At 41.8% G+C, this 27,239-nt stretch overlaps 1 protein-coding gene across 1 annotated transcript in view; it reads left to right on the top strand.

Moving 5' to 3' along the window:
- The window catches only part of frem1b (Fras1 related extracellular matrix 1b), a 134,679-nt gene that overhangs the window by 10,198 nt on the left and 97,242 nt on the right, over positions 1–27,239 (top strand). Inside the window, exons 4-12 of the mRNA XM_084011537.1 lie at positions 4,601–4,929; positions 5,029–5,123; positions 6,068–6,327; positions 12,244–12,443; positions 15,049–15,372; positions 15,733–15,841; positions 15,957–16,088; positions 21,414–21,758; positions 22,349–22,503. Coding sequence (XP_083867663.1) covers positions 4,714–4,929; positions 5,029–5,123; positions 6,068–6,327; positions 12,244–12,443; positions 15,049–15,372; positions 15,733–15,841; positions 15,957–16,088; positions 21,414–21,758; positions 22,349–22,503 — 1,836 coding nt within the window. The 5' untranslated portion in view covers positions 4,601–4,713. The remainder of the gene's footprint in view (positions 1–4,600; positions 4,930–5,028; positions 5,124–6,067; positions 6,328–12,243; positions 12,444–15,048; positions 15,373–15,732; positions 15,842–15,956; positions 16,089–21,413; positions 21,759–22,348; positions 22,504–27,239) is intronic.

The raw sequence follows: 27,239 nt of genomic DNA, 5'->3' as shown, positions 1-27,239 counted from the left end.
TGTAACTACACCCAAACTGTAACAACACCATACTGTAACTACACCCATAATGTAACCACACCCATACTGTAACAACACCATACTGTAACTACACCCATACTGTAACCACACCCATACTGTAACTACACCCATACTGTAACCACACCCATACTGTAACTACACCCAAACTGTTCAACACCATACTGTAACCACACCCATACTGTTACCACACCCATACTACACCATACTGTAACCACACCCATACTGTAACCACACCCATACTACACCCAAACGGTAGCAACACCATACTGTAACCACACCCATACTGTCACAACACCCATACTGTAATTACACCATACTGTAACTACACCCATACTGTAACAACACCATACTGTAACCACACCCATACTACACTGTAGGAGCCACCTTTTAAGTTAGTGTCTTGTGCAAGTTTTTTTTTTGACCACAAGGGTGCAGTACCTTTTTCTTTTGTTTGTTTGACACCCAACAGTGGCCCAGCTGCCTAAAATGAGTGGTGATTAGTTTGAGTTGGATGGTGATGGGTTCACACAGTTCTTACCGAAAGCCAGGAACTTTTCTGTTTGTAACCTTTTTTGTTGCAATAAATGGGAACATCACCCAAAGAGACCAACCTTGCACAACCGTATTTTTTCTTTTCTTTTTTCCTCTGAACTCGAGTAAAGTTCGTCCTCAAGCCACCATCAGGTGACTAATATGTTTTTGTTTTTAGATAGTCACCACACACCCATACTGTAACCACACCCATACAACACCATACTGTAACCACACCCATACTGTAACCACACCCATACAACACCATACTGTAACCACACCCATACTACACCCAAACTGTAACAACACCACAGTATACTGTAACCACACCCATACTGTCACAACACTATACTGTAACCACACCATACTGTGACTACACCCATACTGTAACCAGTGTTTCCCACACATTGACGAGACTATGGTGCACCACCATAGTCTCAATGTTGTTCACCCAAAATTATTTTATCAAGGCAAATGGACTTAACTAGCGGCTCTAATGATAACAATGATAGGCCTAAACAGGAGGGCAGCAGCGCTTATTATAAGGGAAAATCCTCACGGCTGGTTTGGCTCATCAACGTTCTGTTTCCCCCCGTTGCCATGGCAAGGCGTCCCCCGCGCCTTCCCCCCCTCAGCTGCGCAAGTTTGACAGTGCGTGCGCATATGTCAAAACCAGAACACCAAGGAAGGCCAAGGAATAGTCGCCCACTTCTATCGAAGCGCTATTTGGAATAATATTTAACAGTATAACAGTATTGATAAAAAACTAATAGTATAAAGCAGCCATCCCCAATTAATGGCCCGGGGGCCAAATCCGCCCGCAAGAGAAAAGTGTCCGGCCCGTGCGGACCCAGTGACACTATGCAATAACCTGCCATAAGGTGAAATAAAGAGTTTGGTAATGTTGGAAATACATTCACAGATTCGAACTTCCGGGATCAATAAATCTGAAGTGAAACATTTTTCAACCACATATGATGCATCTGTCCCACCGTAATATATATATATATATATATATATTTTTTTTTTACAAAAATCTGTTGATTTTTGATCTACAGAACATTGATCTATGCGCAGCCGGCAGCCGGGCGAGTGCGCAGGGACCGTCTGCAAATTGCAAGACAAGCACAAGACGCTGCAAACAAAAATCAATAACTCCACTGTTATACAAAAAAGAAAAAAGACTAAAACACAATCCTGTGGGAAACACTGCCGTAACTACACCCATACTGTAACTACTGTTAAATGTACTAGTTTAACACTGTGCAGTACGCTAACATATACCTGTGCTATTTTATTTGTGTAGGAGCTCAAGTTACACTGGGCGATTGAAGGGGGATGAAGTTGTTTAGATCTTTTGTCAGAATAAACAAGATGGCCTCTTCATCAAAGTACAACGCGAGACACTACCGGTAACAGATGAAAGTACAGGCAGTAGTTTAGGATCCATTGTAAGGTCTTATTCCACAAAGCTTCTTTCACTGTGGGGAAAACACACTTCAGCTAAAACCTCAAACTAACGAAGCAACACTCTGGCTCCAGTTGGTGCCCTGCTTTGATCCTGAAACAGCCTCCCCCTGCACCCCCCTCCCCCGCTTCACCACATCCCATGCCATTTCTAGCACCTCTGCGGGTCATGCAGATTAACCCCTTGTGTCCTGCAGTGGGCTTTAGTTTTGAAATGAAATGGAGGGTGAAAGTGTGTTCCAGCTTTGAGTGAAGAGCAGTGGGGGGAAGAAGCTAACTGCATGCTGGGGTTTTATTTGAAATGGGTTTGGAGGTCCTACGGGTGATTTGGTGTCTGCAGTCGTAGGGATTTAGCCCTGTAGCGGATCATTTTCAGCAGGAAAAGCTTTGTAAGTATTTTGAACATCACCAGATTCAGTGTTGCAGTAATACGTTTAAAGGTTGAAGAGGTCGAGGGTAATGATTACAGCCATGCTTGGTAGCATTTGAATGCATCAAACTCTGCAGTTGAAAATTACAACTAGATTATGACTTGCTTTCTCTTGTTTCAATTTAAAGTATCGATAGTGAAAGGGTTTGCTTGCGGGGTCAAATCTAGAAAAATGTATTCCCATCTCTGCAGCTCTCTGGAGCTTTGTAGCCTCTCTTTCTTGCCTAGTTCATTCATAGTATTTCATGATGATGCTCCCCTCTCAGCGGAGAGTGGATAATGGTCTTATGACTCCAGTTTGTTGACCAAGCTTCCCTGTGTATCTGCTCACAACACAGCTTTCATGATGTGATAAAATGTCAGATGTTGCGGTTTCTGTCTTCAAGTGGAGCTTTAAAGCTGAAATTCAAACCACAATGCTTGGTAGATGTTCAAACTACAGCAAATACTGTAGAACATTCAGACAAAACATATAGAAGATAAAATACTGCTGCTGTGATAACTTTCCAGATCAGTACATCCATCCATCCTCTACCACTTTATCCTTTATTCAGTGCCGCGGGGGGCTGGAACTGATCCCAGCTGACATTGCGCGAAAGCAGGGTGCACCCTGAACAGGACGCCAGTCTATCACAGGGCTCAGATCAGTACAGTCTTGGTAAATAACAGCAGTGTTTAAGTGTCTGTTAACCGTTGCATGCATGGATCTGTTATTTAAATTTGGCTTTATGGATCAGATTTCATCCTTTCATTGGTTCCTGAAAAAACACGCCTCCACCAATGCAGCATTCTAAATCACAGATAATGTATTATTCATAAATGCATCCTTTCCTCTCCATTTTGGCCACAACTGACCTCTAAATTGAAGGCCAAACTGGAGAACATGCGGTTGGATTCTCCTCTCGTCACATGGGTTGATGACTATCTGACGGGCAGACCGCAGTTTGTGAGATTACAAAACTGTGTGTCTGACCGTCTGATTGGCAACATCGGTGCCCCTCAGGGAACTGTGCTGTCTCCCTTCCTCTTCACCACCTACACTGTAGATTTTAACTACCGCACTGAGTCGTGTCATCTGCAGAAATTCTCTGATGACACGGCCATTGTGGGGCGCGTAGAAGGTGGGAGGGAGGATGAGTACAGAGACCTGGTCGGCAATTTTGTCAAATGGTGTGGGAAGAACCACCTGCAGCTGAACGTGGTGAAGACGAAAGAGATGGTGTAGGACTTCAGGAAGAACAAGCCCCCACCCTCTCCGTTCTGCATCGGTGGGTCAGATGTTGACATTGTGGACTCTTACAAATACCTGGTTGTGGTGCTGGACAATAAACTGGAGTGGACCACAAACACGGAGGCAGTCTACAAGAAGGGCCTGAGCCGGCTTTACTTCCTGAGGAGGCTCAGGTCCTTTAATGTCTGCAACCGGATGCTCCAGAAGTTCTATGAGTCTGTAGTTGCAAGCACCATCTGCTTCGCTGTGGTGTCCTGGGGTGCAGGCATCAAAGCGAAGGACGCACACAGACTTAACAAACTCATAAAAAAGGCAGGGTCTGTTGGTGGCTCTAAGCTTGTCACCGTGGAGGAGGTGGCGGAGGACAGGATGCTGGCAAAACTGCTGGTGATCATGGACAATGTCTCTCACCCCCTCCACAAAACTCTGGACAAGCTTAAGAGCAGCTTCAGCAGCAGACTCATTCAACCCCGCTGCCTTAAAGAACGGCACAGGAAATCATTCCTACCTGGTGCCATCAGACTGTATAATGCTTCACAGCAACGCCCATGCAACTCACACACACACATACAAATTAAGTGACTTATTATTTAAATATAACCACTGTAAAAAAAAATATATTTTTATTATATATTATATATTATCTATCTATCTATCTATCTATCTATCTATCTATCTATCTATCTATCTATCTATCTATCTATCTATCTATCTATCTATCTGTCTGTCTGTCTGTCTGTCTGTCTGTCTTTGCAGTGTGGATACATGTGAAATGTACTGTCTACCATGTTTAGTGTGAATAGGGTACAGAAATAAGATGAATAAGAAGGTGTGGATAGTGATTTTTACAGTGTAGCATGGAAATATTAAAGTTATATTTACTTGTTCTTTATCATGTCAATTGAAACTCTCATCTGCAGGTTGTAGTGACACAACACAAGATAAGAGGACTTGGGTTGATGCTGACTGAAGAAAGACACTGAACCCTTTGTACTCCGCTTGCCTGTGCAACAAGAGGACCTTACTGATCTAAATGGCTGCTGTCAGGGCGCTAATGCTGCTGGTGGCGACGGCCATCTGCAACGGGAGTCTGGTCTTGGTGAACTCGGGCGTTGAGGTCACAAGGGGTCGATCGGTGTTTGTCACAGAGAAGGAGCTGAAGATCAGCGTGGATCCGACAGCAGACTGTAAGGTGGAGGTGGTGATGAACGAACCCGTCACTCAGAGGGTGGGGAGGCTGACTCCACAGGTGAGGACACACCTACTGTAGAGATAAATAACCAGAACCAGTACAGTGGTTCTGGTTATTTATCTGTATTACTGTTAATCGCTTCTGTGGTGTTTGCAGGTGTTTGACTGTAGCTTCCTGGATGACGAGGTGAAATATGTCCATGATGGCAGTCCTCTGCTGGACAAGGACACAGTGATGCTGAGAGTCTACAGGTCAGTAAGCGATAGTGTCATTGATAATAGTAGTGATGGGATGAGTACAACAATATAAGGAAAACTAGGTGTCATTTCAACAGTAATTTATAGGAGACAATGCTAAATATTCATAACAGTTTATTAAGGCCCATCTTTTTTGTTTGTTACAGATTTTTTTTTTTCAAACTGCAGATCAGTTTGGCAAAACTAAATCCAAACATCATGATGACAAATTTTTCAGAAAGCTGAGTAGATTTTCTGTAACAGCATCATCAGATCAGAACTGATTCTCTGGAATTATTTAGTAGTTTTCGAAACGGTTACAAAGTGTTTTACAGTGAAATAACAAAATCAAACAGAGAGACTATAAACACCAATGTGCTGGACATACATATGAAAGGCTTTTATATAATTTATGCCATGGAAGGTCAAGTATGGAAACAGCAATCATCCACGTTTCTTTATAACAGAATTTTCACATAACATTTGGCTCAAATGGACACATATTCATCAAGAAACACCCAGGAACCCGGATAGAATTAAGAATAATTCCTAATAATTCAGATGAAAAGTAAATTAATGATCCTTTTTTTTTTTTTTTACAAAAAAACAAACAAACTTCTATTTATGTATTAGAACAATAATAAATGTGGACAAATACAAATTAGTTTCCTCTTTTGAGCCAAAGACAAAGTACGAAAAAAATTAGTTGAACTTCACATTTTGCAAACAGGGTTTGTTTTTAAGTTAATTTTCCCTGCAAATGTTTGTGTTATCTGTATAATTTAAATGCTGTATGTCACCTGTTTTTTAAAGGAATACTTCTCTGAAAATGTATCAAACACTCATCCTGTCCGTTTATTGGAATCGGTTCTGATTTACTCACTTTAATTTTACTGGAGAGAAAATAGAAACCATAGGAACTGTTCTAAATGCACGCTCTGTGTGGTGTCTCTGTGAAGGTTCACGTCCTCGGACACACTGCTGGAGACGGTAGTTCTGCTGGTCCGGGTGGTGGACTCTAGATCTGGTGTGGTAGAGCTAGGCAGCGCTCCGCTCGTGGTTCCTCTGTTCTATGGTTTATCCAACACCATCGACCGCTCTGTCCTGAACATCCGGACCACCGCAGACCTGGTCTGCACCGTCAGGCTGATGACCACCGACACCAGCGTTCCCGCTCTGGGTCAGCTGGTGAGCGAAGAGGACTCTGCACAGAGAAAGGGTACTGGTACAAGATCTGTGTTCTTTGGCCTTCAAACCACAAAAAATACTCTGGTCAATAGTTTAACCAACGTAACCCAACAGCCCTTACGCTGCAGTTGACTCTCATATAACTAATGGAGTTGCAGGGTCAACTAAAAAAACTATAGTAGGGACTGTTCATTATTTATTTTAAGACCCACCGGAGGTCTAATTTATTTTACAGTTTTTCTCCATTGGTTTGGCTAATTTCTTGAAACAGAAATGACATTCTCAAAACTCTAAGATCATTTGGCATAACAGTCTTACAGTTCAGCACAACACCATAGCTCACTTGTAAAAGCTCATATCTCTCCCAAAACTGTTCACTTATGCTTCAAAACTAAATTCCTTCCCCATATAAAGAGTCAGTGCCACAAAATTTCAAAGATCCTTCTCAGTTGCTTTGGCTCATTTCTTGAAACAGACGTTCTCAACACTCTTGGTACTTTTGCCAAAATAACCTGGATGGTTCAGCACAACACCATGGCTCACCTGCAAAAGCTCATATCTCTCCCAAAACAGTTCACTCATGTGTCAAAACCAAATTTCTTTCTCATATAAATAGTCAGTGCCCCCAAAATGCATCATCCCTTTGGCATTGTGTAAACACTGCAAGTCAAAATGTTTAGATGTTTTGTCACTATGGCAGAGGACCATTGAAATATCCGTCATGTTCACCACTAAGTCTTAGCCCAGTCCTTCATTGACAATGGTTACTGTACTAGTTTTTTGTCTTTACCACTATTCGAATGCATCACTGAACAGTGACTGGAATACTACTGTAAACTGTATCATCAATAATTCCATAGTTTATTTTCTCCAATATTTTTCTTGTCATTATTAGTATCATAACATCCCATTGAGGTACATTACTGCAGGCCTATAACACACACACACGCACGCACACACGCACACACACACACACTAAATGAATAGGTAAATGAGTAAATAAACACATTTCTTGCTTTATGCACAGTGTCCTGTTCTACAGTATACAACATATAATCCAATTATTGACTGATATGAGTACATACCTGTTTTCCCTGCGAAAGGTTTGGATGATGGAGGAGACTGTAGAGCGAGGCACATTAGGCTGCACTCTGCGACCTGCCTCCGCCATTGTGAGGCAGTGGTTGACAACATGGTCTATAAATGTGGCCCGAATTTCATCCGGGACAACAAGGTGTCTTCGTGCTCCTTGGCCTCTTCCCCCTATTCCACCACCACGCACCCTTACTCCTCTTCCTCTTCCTGGAGCAGGCAGTTGCCCTTGTTCATTTGCTTGGCCAGGTGCCTCCATGTTCAGAAATGGTACTGGTCCTGGTCAACCTCATATACGGTATTCATGGTATTATGTTCTTGACTAATTTGACAATTGAACAGACTATTGTGCAAGTGATGACTTACACAATGAAATGATGCTGACATGTTTTGCTGAGAACAACCATTAGACTGAGAATCGACAATCAGTTTAGATCAACAAGATCTATTCACTTGGAAATTGTGCTAAATTTAGACTACCTGGACTTAATGATGTAATGAGATATTGAGACATGTACTAAGACAATTGCAATTTGATGAAATGAAAGAGAAATGCAATTCTATGTGGACAATTGCCAAGTGGTTTGGAGATTTGTCCATGTTTTTTTGAGAATGTAATTTCTGTTTCAAGAAAAGAGCCAAACCAATGGAGAAAAACTGTAACATGACGCTGCAATCGACATGGCAGAATGAATATGACCCCCCACTGACAATTGATCAACTCAATATGTCACATCACAGATATTGAGTGACGAATGGTCAGTTATTAATATTTCACATCAAGAACATCGTGTGACGAACATCTGCTCCAGTTGCAAAAACTCGCCGACTGTGTGAATGCGTAAGTTAATAGTCGTATAATATGACTGCCCCATCATAACTACTAGATCTGATTGTTGAAATGGATGTCAAGTGCGCTGATAGCTCAGTGGTTGAGTTACCGACCCATCTACTGAGGCTCCCTGCAGCGGTCCTGGGTTCGAATCCACCCTGGGGTCTTCTTTTAAAGCATGTCGTTCTTCTCTCCCTTTCACTCTCACACTGTCCTCGCGCAATAAAAGGCAGAACATATCACTTTAAAAAGTGAATGTGTTGCTGAGATGTATTTTTATACTATATTTGAAATGTTGCTGTTTTCATGAAAAAAGCTGAGGAACCCCTCCCTCAGATTAAAAATTATTGGGGACCCACCCCTCAACAAAGAATATTAAGACATTTCCCACTTTTACAGAAAAGTAGACTCACTGATTTGCATGAGGCGTTGTATCGTTAGAGACCTGGTAGTATTTTTTAACGGTCGTGCATCATTCCCTCTTTTTCCCCAGAGACGGAGATCTCGGTATTTCTATTCTGAAAAAGATCCTCCGATGATGCAAATATCGTCACGTTGCAACATCGGAGGCTCTTTGGTTAGAGGGGGTGAGACTACAACACTCGTTCCTCATGTTTTCAACCCGCCTATAGGGGGCAGCACCCACTGAGACTACAGACCTGTTACAGACCAGTGGTGGGACCCACTGAGACTACAGACCTATTACAGACAGTGGTGGGACCCACTGAGACTACAGACCTATTACAGACCAGTGGTGGGACGCACTGAGACTACAGACCTGTTACAGACCAGTGGTGGGACCTCACTTCAGACTGTGATTTAGTTAGAATACAATTTTAGTAATGTTTCGCAGGTGAAAGTAGGCTGTCCTTGTAGTTTGTTTAATATGTGAGTCAAAGACCAGGTCCTGATCAAAGATAACTCCAAGGTTTGTTACGGTGGTATTTGAGGCGATGGCAATCCCATCAATAGTCACTATATCTTTAGACAGCGAGCTTCGGAAGAGTTTAGGTCCAAGTACAATAACTTCCGTTTTATCTGAGTTCAAGGGGAAAAAAACAGCTACTATGACTGTGGCACATAGCCTGTTACAGTTTTTCTCAGTCGCTTTGGTGCTTTTCTCACATCACTATTAACATTTGCACAGCAGTTAGTGCATTTCTCAAAACAATTAGTGCAAACTGCAAAACCTAGTGGATAACCTGCAAAAGCACGTCACTTGGTCAAAATGGATAGTCCATTCCTCAAAAGCAAGTATTCATGTCAATGAAACTGCCAGTGTCATCAAATGAGAAGTCTTGACACCATCGGTTATGAACAAGATAGTCAAATGGCTTTGTCATGTTTTCATTATGACAGTTTATTCTCTCAGTGTTTTCCAATGTTTTTTGCATTTGCATCGAGGTCAGAACTCAGTAACACTATCTGAAAATGCTCAAGACAGCACTACTTGTACAGCCATTTGAATACTACAGTAAAGTTACACATTGCTGTAGTTAGGGGAGTAAGGGAGTACAATACACTGAATACATATGTTTCACATTTTTACTGTATCTGCTCTTTGCAATTCTACAGCATTGTGTAAAAGAAAAATACACTACAGTCACTTATTTAGAACAAACATAAGAAACACCCTTTTGGTAGAGCTTCAATTCACAGTGGTTCTTCCAACATTTGGTTGCACCCTCCAACCAGCCTCAGCCATTGTGAGGCCGTGATTGACAACATGGTCCACAACTGTAGCCCTCATTGCATTAGGAATCTGCCTATGTATTTGGCCTCTTCTCCCTCTTCCTCTGTTTTGTAGAATATACACACTATGTCCTGCTCGGTTCATATATGCTTGCCAAGTGAGGGTTCATGGGATTCATCCCTGAGTGACTGTGAACGAGTGGCTTGTCATTGGTTACAACTAATACTTCACACACCTCCTCGTGAGTGAAAGCTGAAGTTCACCTGAGAGGAACTGTTCAATTTAGAAGACATTTCCAGGAAAAAATAATAAGGAAAGGTATCAAATTTGATGACAGAATTTGATAACTAATTCAACAATTTTGTATGTAATGACTCAAGCAATGAAATGAAGACTATTAGTTTTATTTGGAATGACTATTCAGCATCCATAAGTATAGTTCATTTTGACTGACATGACATAAGCAAATGATGTTATAAAACAGCAGAGAGTTGTATGAAAGCAACTGATACATGTCCAAAAGCATTTGCAATTTGTTCAGAGGAAGGAGAAATTGCTACTATGATGTGCACAAATGACTAAATGTTGTAGAGGTTGAACTAATAGTTATGAGAATTTTCATTCTTATCTGAGAAAAGCACCAAAGTGACTGAGAAAAACTGTAATAAAGACACATTGATCATATCTAGTAAGGACGTGCTAACTAAGGGTCAGTAGCCTGGTTGGTATCGGGTCTAGGAGACAGGTTGAAGGTTTAGAAGAAGAGATCATTGAAGTTAGTTGGTTAAGGTTCATTGGAGAAAAGCAGTCTATATATCAGGTCTTAATGCTGTTATATTTATTATTTTTTATATATTATTATATTTATTATTATATTAATGCTATTTCTAAGATTCCTGAGTTTGAGGGTAAAGTGGAGGCAATTGAAGGTAAGACATGAGTAATTTTGTTTCTGATAGCTTAAACTTTATCATTAAAAAAGTTCATAATGTCATTACTACTAAGATCTCTAGGAATATGGCTCAGTAGAGCTGTGACTCTTTGTCAGCCTGGCTACAGTACTGAAAAGAAATCTAGGGTTGTTTTTATTTTCCTCTATTAAAGATGAACAATAGGCTGCTCTGGCATTACGGAGAGCCTTCTTATACATTTTAAGACTTTCCAGACTATGAAGTATTCTTCCACATTGGTGAAGCGCCACATGATTTCAAGATTATGCAATTTTTGTTTTAATTTACAAGTTTGGGAGATATACCATGGAGCTAACTTCCTCTTTTTTTAAATAGTTTTCTGTTTTAGCGGAGCAACAGAGTCGAGAGTCATTCTCAGTAAGCTTCCAGATTCATCTATAAGAGAATCGATCTGGGAGGGACTAAAATTAACAGAGAAGTCTTCCGTTTTATGAAGACATTGAACTCAAGATTGGTGGAATCACTTCCTTAAACTTAGCTACAGCTATATCCGATAGACACCGAGAGTAGTAGCTTTTTCCTAGAAAAGCAAAGTCCAGTAGTAATAATTCAAAAGTGATGAAGTAATGGTCAGATAAAGAAGAATTTTGAGGAAAGTTTATTAAGTTTTCGATTTCAATGCCATAAGATAAGACGAGGTCGAGAGTGTGGCTATGACAGTGAGTTGGTTTATGTACACTCTGACTGAAACCAATACCATCTATTAATGAAGTAAATGCTACACTAACGCTGTCATTTACAACATCCATATGGACATTAAAATCCCCCACAATAGTAACTTTATCTGATTTCAGGACTAAACTTGATAGAAACTCAGAGAATTCAGATAGGAATTTAGAGTATAGACCAGGAGCACGATATACAATAACAAACAGAATTGGCTGCATTGTTTTCCAGTTTGGGTGCGAAAGGCTGAGAATTAGGCTCTCAAGTGAGTTATACCTAGTTATAGTTTTGGTTTCGGATTGATTGATAGGCTTGAATAAAAAATGGCTGCAACTCCTCGCATTTGTCTGCTACCTCAAGATACTTTCGAAGAATAATAATGATGACAATAAAGATGAACTTCAATTTCAGCATGTGGCACTTATAAACACACTGACAAAGTTTACAGAAAAACAGAGAAGCTAGCAGAGAAATGGTGAAATGATAATATGTATGAAAGTAGAAAACACAAGATGAAAATAAAGGAAATAATTTAATGGAAATTATGGAGAAATTAACACACAATACTGAATGTTAACAGGGATGCTTTTGCACATGCTTGATGATTTATGCATACACACACTGAATGTGCCACTGCTGCATCTCTGCAGCTATTTGTCTCAAGTCAACTGGACTGTCTTTGTCCTCCTTCAGGCAGGGAGACAGCAGAACTCTGTCCGGGGAACAAAGCCTGTGTTCATGACACCAAGGAGTTTCGTTTCCTCAAAACCAGCTGCCAGGACTTCCTGAGCTCCGGTTTGAAGTACCAGCACCTCAGTCCTCCATCCCAAGAGATCGACTACATCCCCATCAGGGTGGAGCTGAGGGAGCAGGGCACCAGGGTTCTGCTGGAGGTACAAGTCACATCCAAAAATAAATACTGTATACAAATTATAATTCACTTCTCTTTGACTACAATGTCGGAAATAGAGTGCTGGAGGAAAACAACTTGTAGCATTTCTACTCAAACATGCTTGAATTGAACAGAGCTGATGAATTGCAGTCGTATCCAAGTCGGATGTGGATGTTTTCCAGGTGAGGAGAGGGTGGAGAGGGTTTATTGGCAGTCAAAAGGCTTTTTTGGATGTGGAAGGAGGTGGAGCAGGAGCCCCTGGAAGGGGGTGAAGGCTCCAAATAATCCTTAATGTGAAAAACATTTTTCCTCTGCTTGTTAGCACGTAAACAATGTGTTTTTTTTCTCACAAAGACTTGTCATTCCTAACACATCTGATTGTCTTTTCTGGGTCTTACTTAACACCCCCATATAACAGCCAAAGTTGTGGCAGTATGTGTTGATTTCTACATGATGCATGTTCTGTTAAAACACAGACTACTTTTCCAAAGTTTAATATGACTAGTTATATTGATACTTCTCTTTTTTCCTTCAATAATCTAGTTAATAATCTAGTGTTTTGTTTCCACATTTCTGCTGTTATTCTCAAAGTGCTAACCCTAAACTAACATTCTGATTCTGTTATGAAGTTTGAAGAAGAGCTTGCTAAAGCAACAGTCTGTCTGTTAACGGTCCAGTGTGCAGAATTGACTTTGCACACTGCAAAGCTGAAAGGAGACCTACGTTGGGCGACTTTAGACTTGGTGGCCAAACAAAAACCAAAACACTGTTAGGTTTCAACAATGGATATGACTCAAGTGCAGACACAGACAAGCTTTGTGAGGGTTTAAACAAGGAAATGGTTTATTTTAGGAAAAGCACGTAATGGTTCAGGGATTTTAGGGGGGTCCATGCCTTCAAGAGGTTTGCAGGCAGGTAGTTCCTGTAGGTGAGGCGCTGAGTGAGTCCGTGGCTGAAGGCGAGTTGGAAAGTGTCGGCAGGGAGCATGACCTGGAGGCAAACAGAGCACAGAAAGGAATACAGGCATGAAAAAAGAACACACAGATTCAAAAAAGTATTCAGTTAGTAGAGTAACAAGATCGGAGAGCCAGAGAGTAAACGAGTGGAGAGTAACTGCAGGATTGTAGTTTAAAGATGGAGTCTACAATTTTTCACTTGAGCCAAACTTTAGCCAATAGTACCCATCCGGTCCGCATGGCTACTATTGGCTAAATCTTCCGATCCAATCCTCGCTCACTCTCCTGCTCACGTCTCGTCCCGACTCACTTCCGCTTTTGAAACTACGAGCGGACAAGACGCTTGTTGACCTGAGCAGGTCAGGTATGGAGCAGGGCTCTCACGTGATTTTGGCTGAGGCTGCAGCGTCAGCGGGGAGGAGGGATTGTCCGACCGGCACCCGCTGCATTTACACGGATAATTTTTCGTGGCCGTAATAAACACTATTACTGCTTTGTACATGTTGTGGAAGTCCTGGACACACAACTAAACGGCGGCCTGCCTGAGTTCATAGCGGAGGGAATGTTCCCTTTCATTGTCTATGTAAGAAGCTGTGTAATGCCGGCGCGGAGCGGTGAGTTCCAGAGACGGCGTCGCCCGCAAACTCTCAAAAATCTTTCAAACTGAGCGTTGTCGATCAAAATAAAGACAGATTCAGCAACTGCATAGCTTATTTCTCACCTAAAATGTTTTCAGAAACACATTTGGCTGAACTATTTTCGTAAAATAAGAGGGAGGTGGGAGGCTGCGAGGGGAGAACGATAGAGCTCGGAGGAGCACAGAGGGGAGGGGTGTGTGTGTGTGTGTGTGTGGGTGTTTTTTTTTTCAAACCTTTCTAATCGTAGAATACAGCTTTAAATACTGGTAGTAATGAGTACATGATTTGCAGGTCTGTCTCCTCAGTTGAACCATACAGCGTTTTGTTCTCCATGTACAAAACACTTTCTATGACCTCAAGAGACCTAAAAACCTAAAAAGATGACATTTCAGTGGGAGTGCATGTGAAACACTCACAAGTCCACCTCAAATCTCAAGTCTCTGGTTCTATCATCTGCTGCATGCCATCTGGTCTGCTTAGAAACTGCAGAGTAAATTAAGCATGTAGGATACTGTGTTATCATTGCTTTATCTATTTGAAAAATGTGAACATACAGCTACAGTATCGAACCAAAGGGCTCTGAGAGAAGAACTGAAGAAATAAAGAGAGTCTGGCATGAAGTGGATAGACAAACATTACTCAGTGTGACAGCAAAATATTGCTTAGATTAGGAATGCAATAATCACTGTAACCTATTTGTTCAAAGTTACAGTACTTGTACAGTACCTGCTTGCTACATCCAAGCTCCCGTTGCAGTTTGTCTTCTCTGTTCCAGTGGCAGCTCCACTTTTAATCCCCTCACTCATCTCTTGCTGTCGCTGCCTCTTGTGAGTCGATGAATGGATGAGGAGAGTCTACCTACAATGTGAAGATTTTCAAAGTCGCAAATGAGCCCCCATAATGTCCCAAACAAGATTTTTTTTCAAAAGCTAATAATGTATAATCATGTAGAACTGAGTTTCTCTTTGGGAATGTTTATCCGTGCCTTTTCATCCTTTTTGCCTGATCACAGGCAGAGTCAGTGTGGTTGCCAGTTCTGATACACGGTGCAATGCCCAACCAGCCACCCCAAGCTGCCTTCATGGCATCTTTCATTGTTGAGGTGGACCAGTTCATTCTCACCCCTCTCACCACTGCCTCGCTGGATGCCAACGACCATGAGACGCCCCAGGAGAGGCTGGTCTTCAATGTGACCGTCCAACCTGCTGAGGGCTACGTCACCCACCTGGATGACCACACCAAACCCGTCACCTCCTTCACATGGCTGGACCTGCACGAGATAAAGATCGCCTACCAGCCGCCGAACACCAGCCAATCACACCGCAGGAACTACGAGGTAGTCATGCTAATTATAATTAATGATAAAGACTGAAAACATAAATAAATCTATATCTCAAATAAAAGATGTGAGGTGCGAAATGTGAGAAACTTACAACCCTATTTTAGCAAGAGATAAATCATTCAGGAATCTTTCAGGAAAAAGAGAAAATCATTACAAATTAAAGGTATCATCAAGTTGAATGTTTTTTCTTTCAAATGGAGCCCTGTCTTATGAGTATTAATGAAAGAAGAATTTAATGTAAATTTTCTATTTATCATCAGGAATCAAGGAAACTTATATTCAACTATAAGAAGTTCTTCTACATACAACTCCAAATCTTTCATTAAATATGTTGCAAATGTTTCTTGATGTAAGGTGGAGTTCCAGGTTATAGACAGTTCCTACATGACCAGCCCCCCCATCATAGTCCACATCTCCATCAGGGCGGCTGAAACAAACGGCCCCAGAGTCTCCTGGAACATGGGTACCAATGTTTTTACAAATAAAAATCTATTTACATTGTTTTTGAGATTTAATAATTCATTTGTTTTACATTTCATTTATATAATTTATTGATTTGTTTTGCTGTCTCTGATCAGGTTTAGACTTGTTAGAGGGCCAATCCCGACCAATCACGTGGGAGGAGCTGCAGATAGTTGACAACGACAACATCGCTGCAGTCTATCTGGTGGCAGTGGACGGACCTCTTCATGGACACGTTAGTGTCAGAGGTGAGGTTGATCTCGACCACTCAGAGGGAAATAGTGTTCTTTTCACTCCACTATATTTATTTGAAAACTTGATAGCAACATTATCATAACTATGCTATGCATACCAGCATCCTCTTATCACTTGCAAATACCAGTCGTGTAGACAGTTTGCCTTAAAGATTTGTTTGAGAACATTTGCCTGAAATTTGAACATAGCCTCAGTTACCTGGCAGATTCAGATTAATAATACAGAAAAGTCTACAATTACATGATGGTATAATGTTAAAGATTAAGTTCAAACTTTATTGATCCACAGAGAGAAATTTACAAGCTAGCTAAAGTAATTAAAATGAGCTTCATCTCTACCAACTGCGACATTAAAGTGATGAACACATGAAAATAAAATTAGATTTTTGACCCACCTGCCAATGGCAGGTAGGGTCTGAAATTTTACCGGCCAAAATGTATTTTTACCGGCCACTGAACTGTTCACAATCACGACCTTAACTATAATAGTACAGTAGTAGTATAACAGAACCGCCACTTTTCATTAAATTTTCTTTTAGGCTGTGTTCCTCCACAGCTCTCCTCCTGAGGTCTCTTTTCGGGTGGTTTTACACCCGCAATGTGTCGCCACATCTTTAATTTCTTCTGTTTAAACCTCTTCGTATTCGATTCGTAGTCGTCGTCTTCTTCTTCGTCTCCTTTCTTCTTCTTCTCTTTTGATACATTTTTAAATGTTGAATGACGGTGGACAGCGAGGGACAAATTTGAAATTCGAAACGCAATCAGTAGATCTGCAGCCTGTAGAATTGTGTCTGTCACTGTTTGGAATTTATGTTTAAAGTTACATAGCAAAGTCGGCATATTTCAGCAGCCTGCCAATGGCGTGTGACCTATTTATTTTACTCGCCAAAACATATTTTTACCCGCATTTGGCGAGTGGCGGGTGCCAATTTTAAACCCTGCATGAATGTATCAATAATTAGAATATAGTAATATAATACATATTAGCTTGAAATGGGTACTTTCAGTACTTTATAGTATAATGTGATACTGATACTTGCTTTTCCTCGTGACAGTATTTCTACACTGTGGGATTACTACTTTTACTTACAAAAATCTGAGGATTCCTTCCACCACAGGCGGCTGCACTACAATTAACCACATCTGAGTTTGAATTCCTTCACAGAGTATGTAGAGGTATCATTGTCAGCAGCTGCATTTCTTTCTTTGTGTTGAAAGCAGAACAACAAGATCAATCACCTCAGCACATCCCTGATTGGATGCAGCACACAGAATGGTGTAGAATGTAAAATGCATTTTTCTGAGGTCATACATGGGCCCTTTTAATCCTGCGCTGGTATTCCGACACACAGCACTCTGGGAATTCCCCGAGGACGCTTCTGGCCTTTTCCGTCCTTTTTCCACCATGTGTTGCTCATCCATCAGGGAGTGTTGTGGTTGAAGAGGCATATGTCTAGTGGCCCTGTGTATGTTTCCTAATCAGGTGTAAAATAGGGCTGCGGCCACTTTGGGGGGGTTCTCTTTTGTCTCAAACAGGGAGCTGGGCCCAGCAGATTGGAGGGATTTATGCCATTTCATGCCATCATGCACAGGGAGCAGATGCATTGTCCCCAAACAGGTTTTCATGCTACCAGCTGGGGGTGGGGGGTGGGCACCCTGCCCTGCCCTGCCCTGAGGGGTCCAGGCAGGGAGTTAACCTTTCATGGTTACTTTAGACGTATAACAACGCATATAATTCATTATAGTGACCTGCAAGAGCACCTTGCAGTGAGCAAATGTGTGTTAAGAGATTAATTTGACATTTAAATTCACTTGGTTGACAGCAAAGTCACAAACCTAAACGTTCTCCTGCATTACAAACTGTAATATATATATATATATATATATATATATATATATATATACAGTCAGTCAGTCATGACCCCTTTATAACTGTCACTAGCTACATATATTTGGAATGGAAATTCATTTAAAAATATTGTCATTTAATTAACTCCATGAGTGTGTGTCTGTGTGTGTGTATGGACAGAAGGACAGAGGTGAGCCTAACCTTGTCTTTGGCAATACATATTGGAGATAATTATGTGAAATTCTGTGGTTTATCATGGAAGTGCATGAAACGGCATTAAAGTATTAACCAGTGATTATTGAATGTACATAAACATGTTCAATCTGCATGAAAAGTATTACATGACAAACTTCATAGAGAGGAGGCCTATAAGGTCAACAAAGACCATTTTTAATTTCTTCTTTGTTACATCCAGAGGTTAAAGGAGCCGTATCTGGCTGGACCATGTTGGTCAATGTGCTTCATTGCAGATAAGCTGAACTTCTCAACCTCAAATTTCACATACGTAAAAGTACAAAAGGGCATAGTGGTGTGGTGGTTAGCACTGTTGCTTCTCACAACGAGAGGGTCCCGGTGTGCGTTCCTTCTGTGTGGAGTTTGCATGTTCCCCCCGTGGTCGCGTGGGTTCTCTCCGGGTCCTCCAACTTCCTCCCACAGTCCAAAGACATGGTTAGGTTAATTGATGACTCTAAATTGCCCGTAGGTGAGAATGTGAGCATGAATAATATATATTACTGGATTATAACTTTTGATGCATGAATGTGTTTCTCACTTTAATTTAGTAGTTGGTTAAGGTTTTAATTACTTAATATACTGCAGGTATTTTTTTAATTTACCCCACGGATCAATGAAGTCTTGTCTTAACCTATGATAAGATATCATTATGTAATTGTTCATTATATTTTGAATTATTAATCGGATTCTGCAAAGTAACTAAAAGTATCAACTAATTGCAGTGGAGTGAAAAAAAGTGTAATGGAGTAAGAGTAAAAAACAGCAGACTATGGAAACACTCAAGTAAGATAGATAGATAGATAGATAGATAGATAGATAGATAGATAGATAGATAGATAGATAGATAGATAGATAGATAGATAGATAGATAGATAGGTGCAGTGAACAGATAAACAGGGGCTTGAGGGGTGTATTATTATTATGCATAGAGGTTTAGCTGTTATTGTACAGTGTGATGGCATGTGGCAGGAAAGGTTTCCTGTATCTGTCCCTTCGACAGCGGAGCTGGAGCAGCCTGTGGGAGAATTTACCTACCTCAAAATTGTTGTGATGTAAATGTACTTTGTTACATTCCGGCATGGTCTACCAAGAGGCAACCATGATTTATTTTAATCACGAGCATCATCTGTGCTTTAACTTCAGTCCAACTTTAATCTTCTGAGACCAAAAGACAATCACGGCATTTCTGAGCAGTTTACAGAACAGAAGTGCTGGCCATCCAAATGAAAAAAAATGTATGCAATTCCCCAAAATCTCCAAATATCAGAAGTTAAGGATAAAACACAGACAGACCCTCTCTAACATTACAGTATTGTAGTTGGATGGTTTTTGAAACTTTTGTCCCAGCATGTTTACACGCCGCTCCCCACCATATTGGACAGCACTGCTCCAGGAGGACTCTAGTGCTATACGTGTATATGTATGTATATTATATATGTGTAGGCTGTCGGTATAGGCAGTGAGTGTCCTCTGGTGGACTCGTCTCCGAGGACCGTGCTGCTGACCTTCCATGCTGCGACTCGGGGGTGAAGAAGCTTCAGCGTGTTGGGAAAGGCACTGCAGGCTCGGTCCAATGCCTTCGGCCAAATGGATGGCTGCCTGTCCTGCTGCACAGAAACACACACACACACACACACACAACTCCCAATCCATTTTCTCCTTTATGGGCCTGTTGCCCAACGCCACCTTTGGGCCCAATTACCAACTTGTTTCCATCACTTGGACCAGTAGCTGGTTTCCTTCTGTAAAGTTGCTAATGAGGTTCGGGCTTGCGACCGTTTGTCTCTCAATCTGTCTGCTGACCTTGCCCTTCTGTCTCCTTGGCACGCCTATAGGGAGACAGGAAGCGCCATAATCCTGGCAACCGGGCGGCCACCGGGAAGGACGCCATGTTTTACCCCACCGGTGTTCCCGGCACAAACCCCAGCCAGCACCTTGCATGCCTTCAGGCGTGAAGAGAAACTTGTTATTTCCAAGTGACAATGGGAATGAAAAAAACAGTGCATGTGTTGGAGATGGTAATTGAATCAAAGTGCAACACTTTGGCTGGAAACAGAGCCATCCTCTGACAACAACAACACATGTCCGCCAGTAGGCCGCCAGTTATGTGGTGCTTTTCTTTTAGCGGTTAGCATAATGTGCAGTGTGAAGGAGGCCAGCCAGCAGCAGAGAGCTGACATATGGACACGGCCTACATTTCATTAATGTAGGGCAAGTTTGTCGTGTTTTCATGCAAGTTTGTTCAACGCTGCGCTTAGAATCCACAGTCTGTAACTGAAGTAAAAATTGGAATTTATTGACACAATTTTTTTGTGGTAATAGAACTACAAAAAATGGTGATATATTTTAGTGATATAACTTTAGTAATTTTCATTATTTATACGTGTCTTTATAAGTATGTGTCCACATATTTCTTCTTTAAATCTGGTTACATACATATAGTCATACATTGATCTTCAAGCTGAGCTATATGGTGGAAATCTACATCATCAGTTTGATAAGAATTTATTTCCAATATACATATAATAAAGAACAGGCTATTAAGCAAATGCATGAAAAACACATAATAATATTTAAATGTCTGTTTCATGTAATGAACTGTGTCCCATTATCATTGGAAACAGAATAGGAAATAAATGCATGAAATTATTTAATATTGACCCAAATATGAACATAAAAAAGATATATAATAATGATTTAGCATTTGAAAAAAAAAAAATTCCCCCAGAGAGCAGCCTGATGATTCATATGTAGCGCACAGAGAGGACGACATATTTTTTTTTATCCCAGTCTACTAACTATATAATCTGTGATCATCTTTAAGTCCTTTGTGAATTATGTTTTGAGGGAACCACATTTTATTTTGGACCGTGGTGGTTCCCCAGGGCATTTAACTCAGCAGACTGTTGTTGGTGTCCTGTGTAAACCAAGTACCTTTACTGCCTAACATAACGCCATAAGTATTTTAGTTTTGGTTTTGTTTTGTTTTAATTTCAATGTGTTTTCTTTCACATTTTCAGCCAAACAAGTTTTTTTGCGTAAAATCTGACTGTAGAGTTGAGTTTACAGGTTCTGTGGTTCTTTAACCACATTTCAGTCAGACAACTCACATTTGAAATGTTTATTGTACCATCAGAACAGAACAGGGTTTGGAGTCTAGGCTCCGGCCTCAATACTCATTTTGGTAAGCAACATGATTAAAATTGTACGGGCTGATGGTGTTTCCTGTTTCCCAGGTGGGAAGGCGTTCATGTTTCGTGTGCGTGACCTGAGGGAGGGTGTGGTGGTCTACCATCACTCTGACAGCGACACCACCCGCGACCACATTGTCTTCCGCATCAGTGATGGCCGTCACAGCATCCGCCACAAGTTCCCCATCAACATCCTGCCCAAAGACGACTCTCCGCCGTTTCTCATCAACAATGTGGTGGTAGAGGTGCAGGAGGGCAGCGCCGTGAGGCTTGAGGAGTACATGCTGTTGGCCTCTGACCTGGACTCTAGCGATGACTACATCCTCTACCAGGTGGCATCCAGGCCGCGTGTGGGGCAGCTGGTCAGGAAGACCTTCGTCCACGAAACAGGTGAGGGAATAGAAAAATAAAGACAAAGAAGTAGATCAAGGGCCATCACTGTTATTCCAACTTACAAATATAATGCCTCAGAATACATTATCATATCCTCAACTTTCAAAGGTCATGAAAATCTTTCAATTTAGTAATTATATAAATACATTTAGGAACAAATTTCTAGAGGTCCATCAAGACTAATTGAGAACTAATTGACTTGAAAATATGCTCTTATCCCACAAATGATTTTGGCTTTCCTTTATTGCGCTGGTATAGGCCCTAGGTTTTTTTTTAAAATTGTATATGAATAAATAGAAAACATCGAAAGCATTACATTACAAACATCTGATACCTCAGTCAGTAGCAAATCTACATATTCAATAGAAAACATATTTTTTACTGTTTTACCCTGTTTAATCAGATCACATATTTGACAGCCTTTTGTCATTTATAATTAAATCTGCAGCCTAAATAATAGACGAGTTTATTATTAATCCACTGCAGTTGATCTAAATGTCCATATAAATGCTGCACAGTTGTAGCAGGTCAACAAACCAAATAGTTTCTGTGCTGAAGCAGCTTGTAAATATTGATGTGTGTTGCAGGAGTCCATGCAGGAGATCCAGTGGACAGTTTCCTCCAGAGAGATCTGATCCAGGGTCAGATCCATTACCAGCACTCAGGAGAGGAACAGTTTGAGGACTCCTTCGACATCACGCTGTCTGACAGCCACCAGCCGCCCAACCTCTCCCAGACATATGTGAGCCAGAAAACAGCAGCTTTCCTCTTATTGGAAAACATTATAAATGGATTTTACTTAAGTACAACTTCAAACTTGAGGTACTTGTACTTGTACTTGTATTTTATTTTCATTCACTCTCTATTTCTACTCCTCTAGATATTGTACTTTTTACACTATATTTAGCTTTAGTTAGTTTGTGCATGAAGATTTTTACGCACAAAGCACATCAAGAGTTTATAAGATATAATATAATGTTTTGTTATAAATGAAACCAACCACAACACTTAAAGGCCTTGTAGGTAATTCAAAAGTTGAAATAAAACACAGAGATTTTTTACTTTGAATGCATCGGCATACCGGGAAGATCCTGCCTGCTTCGTTGAGACCTCTGTTGAAAGCCGCGCCCACAGAACGCGTGAACACGCACTGCCCTTACTACAACACGAAAGATCGATCAGACGAGGAGCACAACATCGCTACATTCACAAGTAAGAAAACACCTAACATTATCATAATAAATGTAAACAACTGACATGGCTGTTGTTGCTATGCATATATGTCAAGCTAGCATGTTAGTATTAGGAAATGTCATTGAAAAGGGAGTTATGATGCAGCAACTTATTGCTGGCTAGTTAGCAATTACTGGCTAGTTAGCAACAGCTGGCGATGCTAACTGCTAAATCAGGCAATGCTAAAATAGCAATAAGGTTAGCAATACCACGCAGCTAACATTTGTTTTTAGTTTTATTTATAAGCTTCAGCGCATTTCAGCCATATCTGCAACAGCTGCAGAACCTCCCTGGTTTTCTGCTGATATGCAGTTCGGTGGATATCTGTGTAGTCTACCTGACATGTACAGTGGATAAAAGGCCTCTTTGAGGACAATAACGCTCTGGTCAATAATAACGTCTAATCAAGTCTGTTACTTTACAGGCCAGAATTCCTGGACTGAGCTTGGAGCAGTCAGCTGTTGGACCTCTGGCTGACACACAAACACCAAGCCAACTTACTGTGTGGCAGCATGGAGCTCTGCGACAGCAGCACTGGGACAGCAGCACTGGGACAGGATCGGTTATGACACCCAGTTGCTGTGTCATGGAAGATAAGTGCTCACTACCCAGATCCACAAGGACATTATAAAGGTTTCATCCCTAGGAGTAGAGTACTGAGTGTAGTATTTTTTGCAATAGCAATGTTTATTTCTTTACCATTTATATTCTGCACAACCTGTTCTAAATTGTAATTGAATAAAAGTCTTTAAAATTTTCAAGGCCTTTTCCTTCCCTTCCTACTCAGAGCATAAATAATCCAACCATTACATGTATCTCTTTACAAGAAGCACAAATAATGAGAATCAGATGCGTCTTGTCACCCATTTATTATTTTTCAAACACCATTAAAAAATAACACACACACACACACACACACACACACACACACACACAGAGGAGACAGGTGGGGTCGGTCAGGATGGGTAATCCATCTGAGAAACGCTGGAGAGACTAGTACTAGGAACATAGAACAATCTGGCAATGAGTGCAGGGTGGAGAGGAGTATATACCAGCTGATTACTGAGTTAGTAAGTCCCAACTAGAATGTGTTGTTGTTCAACTGACCGTTGAACTGACCAGATACTTCAATACACAAATCAAGAAATGTAACCCCTTTCACGCAAAACAAAGAAGAACTAGGCCGTCATGGCGTCTCTTTCCAGCCTCTTCTCTCCTGGTTGTCGCCATCACCAATGTTTGCTCAAGTGTTGCCCCTGACTGTATCCGTCCTCTTCTTTTGCAAACAGCTGTTGGTAATCTCTCAGTCATGCAGCTCTTCTTCTTGAATTTTCTTCTTTCACTTTGGTTGTGTAACTTGCTCGCCGGCTGTAGCTCCTGCTAGCTGCAGCTGCAGCCTCCGTCTGCCGAGTGCAGAGACAGCTCGCCACTCACGCACAACCAACGAGTGCTCGAGACCGGCAGAGTGCGTGTAATCAGGAAGTAAGAATTCAAAGACAGCCAATTATTTAAATTTTTTCCAGCTCAGAGATAATAATTGGACGTGCTTTTAACAGTCCTGCCCCGCCACAGAGGGCTTTTTTGTAACTTTGTTATGTCAGTGCTTTTACAGTTTTTTTCAATCGCTAACAAGCGCTTACCCATACTTCCGATACTTTTTCTAAACTCTTAATACAGACTCACACCTACAAAACACAATTGACCAAATGGATAATTTTCTTCTCAAAAACACATTTTGTTAAATATATACTAACTCTTCATTTCAAAATAGAACACATCTTTCTCTGAACATACTAACTTTACCAAAACACTGTTAATCTGACTCAAAATGAAATTATTCTGTCAAAGAATAACACTTGTTTTCACTTCACAAGGTACATGCGTCAATCAAAGTACACCAGGTTTCAAAATACTGGCTATTGTTGACATTACAAAAACTGCATACTTTTAAGTTTTACAGGTATTTGCATGCAAAACATGCAATCCACCGTTTTTACACTAAATATCTTGGTTTGGAACTGTATGTCCACATGTAATTCAAAAGCATTCCAGTAAAAAGCAAATCATTTTGTTTTCCTTTACTGTTTACTACAGGAGGTACAGTAGAAATACTGTTTACAGTATGATAGAACAGAAAAAAGTTTTACAGAATTGCTCACAACAAGATATCCTTTTTTTTTTCTGTTTCTGTTTCCAAAAACATCACTCCTCAAAGTCCTCCTTTTACTGTATACGTGTCAATGTAATAGAAAAAAATAACCCCTGCCACTGAGTCTAAGCCAGACTGGAATCAGCTGTGGTTGGCCCAATTTACCCAACATAAATCAGCTGTGTCAATTATTCAATTGTTTGTTTATTATCAGCTGATTGTTTTTTAACAGATATTGCAGAAGCAGAGGTTTTTATATTGTATCTAAGGTTTGGAATTTTGTTTTTGCTATTGTGGGATGTTGTGGGTTAACATTCATAAATAATACAAAAACAATCCATAATTGTGTTGGGAGGGATAGCTTGACTGTTAAGAAAATGTAAGCATTGTGGAAATGTCTGACTGCATATTGTGTGAAAACGACATGAAATGTGTGAATGGTATGGCCACTGTTATGATCGGACACGGAGACCTGGGACCCAAACGCAGGACACACTCCAAGTTAGTTCAAACGTGGTTTACTTTACAATATTTACAGTGAGGAAAAAGTGCAAGAGGGAAAAGGAGGGACTGGTGGGTTTCGTGGTGCCTCACCTGCACTGGGCACGCTCTGGAGAGTTCACCACCACGTGAACTCTCCAGAGTGTGCCCAGTGCAGGTGAGTCCCAAGAATCCACGTGGCGTCCCTCCACGCGGTAATGGCAAACAATTCCACAATTGGTGACGCCGTGCCGTCCGGGAACCAGACATGCGGACGGGGAGAACAGCAGGCAGGCAGGCAGGCACGGGTAGCAGAATGCTGAGGCAGAAAACACAGGCGGTTAGCAAACTAATACGCAGGACACGAAGAAGACTGAATAAAGAACCAGAGCCAGTTACGCTGTACACTACCACTCTTGCTGACAAAACGATCTGGCGACGCTTAGCCATCCGGCTGGTCTCTTTATCCTGGAGGAAGGTGATTAGGAGATGGGCCCGGGAAATCCAACTCCTCTCTTCGGGACCGTACCTCTCCCAATCCACCAGAAATTGGAAGCCCCGCCCCCTGCGTCGCACATCCACAATCCTCTTGACCGTGAAGGCCGGGTGGCCGTCCACGCATCGGGGGGGTGGTGGGGCGACGGCCGGAGGGCACAGAGTGCTGGTGGTCACAGGCTTCAGCTAGGAAACGTGGAAGGTGGGGTGAATCCTGAGAACAGCAGGAAGCTTGAGGCGAACAGCACAGGGGTTAATTACCGCCTCGACCTCATACGGACCGATGAAGGAGCGAGCCGGGAGGAATGGCCCACCTGGAGAACCTAGGAGCGAGCACAAACGGGAACAAACACCGGGGTCAGGGTTAGTGCGTTACGCCTGCCTTACCGTTGCCTCGATCTCCCAGGTAAGGGACGCCACCACGCGGGTAACAGGAAGGATGGGATCCGGGACGACTGCCTCCTCCTCCACTGGTCCAAACTGCCTGGAAAGGGCATCAGGCTTGATATTCTTGCTGCCTGGGCGGTAGTTGAGAGAGAAATTAAAACGACCGAAGAACAAAGCCTGCCGAGAGTCGTTTTGCCGTCTGGATGTAAGCCAGGTTCTTGTGGTCGGTCGAAACCACAAATAGTGTCTTCGCCCCCTCCAACCAATGTCTCCACTCCTCCAGAGCTAGTTTCACCGCAAGAAGTTCACGATTTCCTATGTCATAGTTCCTCTCCGCCGGGGATAGTTTCCTGGAGAAGAAGGCACAAGGGTGAATCTTATTGCCGGCCACGGAGCGTTGAGACAGCACGGCTCCTACTCCGGGGTCGGAGGCATCCACTTCCACGATGACCTGGCTGGAGGGATCGGGCTGCACCAGTACTGGAGCGGACGAGAAGCGTTCCTTCAGAGTCTGGAAGGCCTTCTCGGCTGCAGGAGACCAGATGAAGGGTATAGAGGGAGAGGTTAGTTTGGTCATGGGAGCTGGCTATAGTTGCATCCAAACCATCGGTAAAAATTGGCAAAACCCAGAAAACGTTGCAGCTGCTTTCTGGAGGACGGTGTTGGCCACTCAGCTACAGCCTGAACCTTGGCTGGATCTGCCCTCACCTGCCCGCTCTCCACAATGTATCCCA

This window comes from Eutrigla gurnardus (assembly GCF_963514095.1).
Source record: "Eutrigla gurnardus genome assembly, chromosome: 6".
In the NCBI taxonomy this organism is placed as follows: domain Eukaryota; kingdom Metazoa; phylum Chordata; class Actinopteri; order Perciformes; family Triglidae; genus Eutrigla; species Eutrigla gurnardus.
The sequence above is the reverse complement of the archived record's forward strand: the minus strand, read 5'-3'. Positions and strand labels throughout refer to the sequence as shown.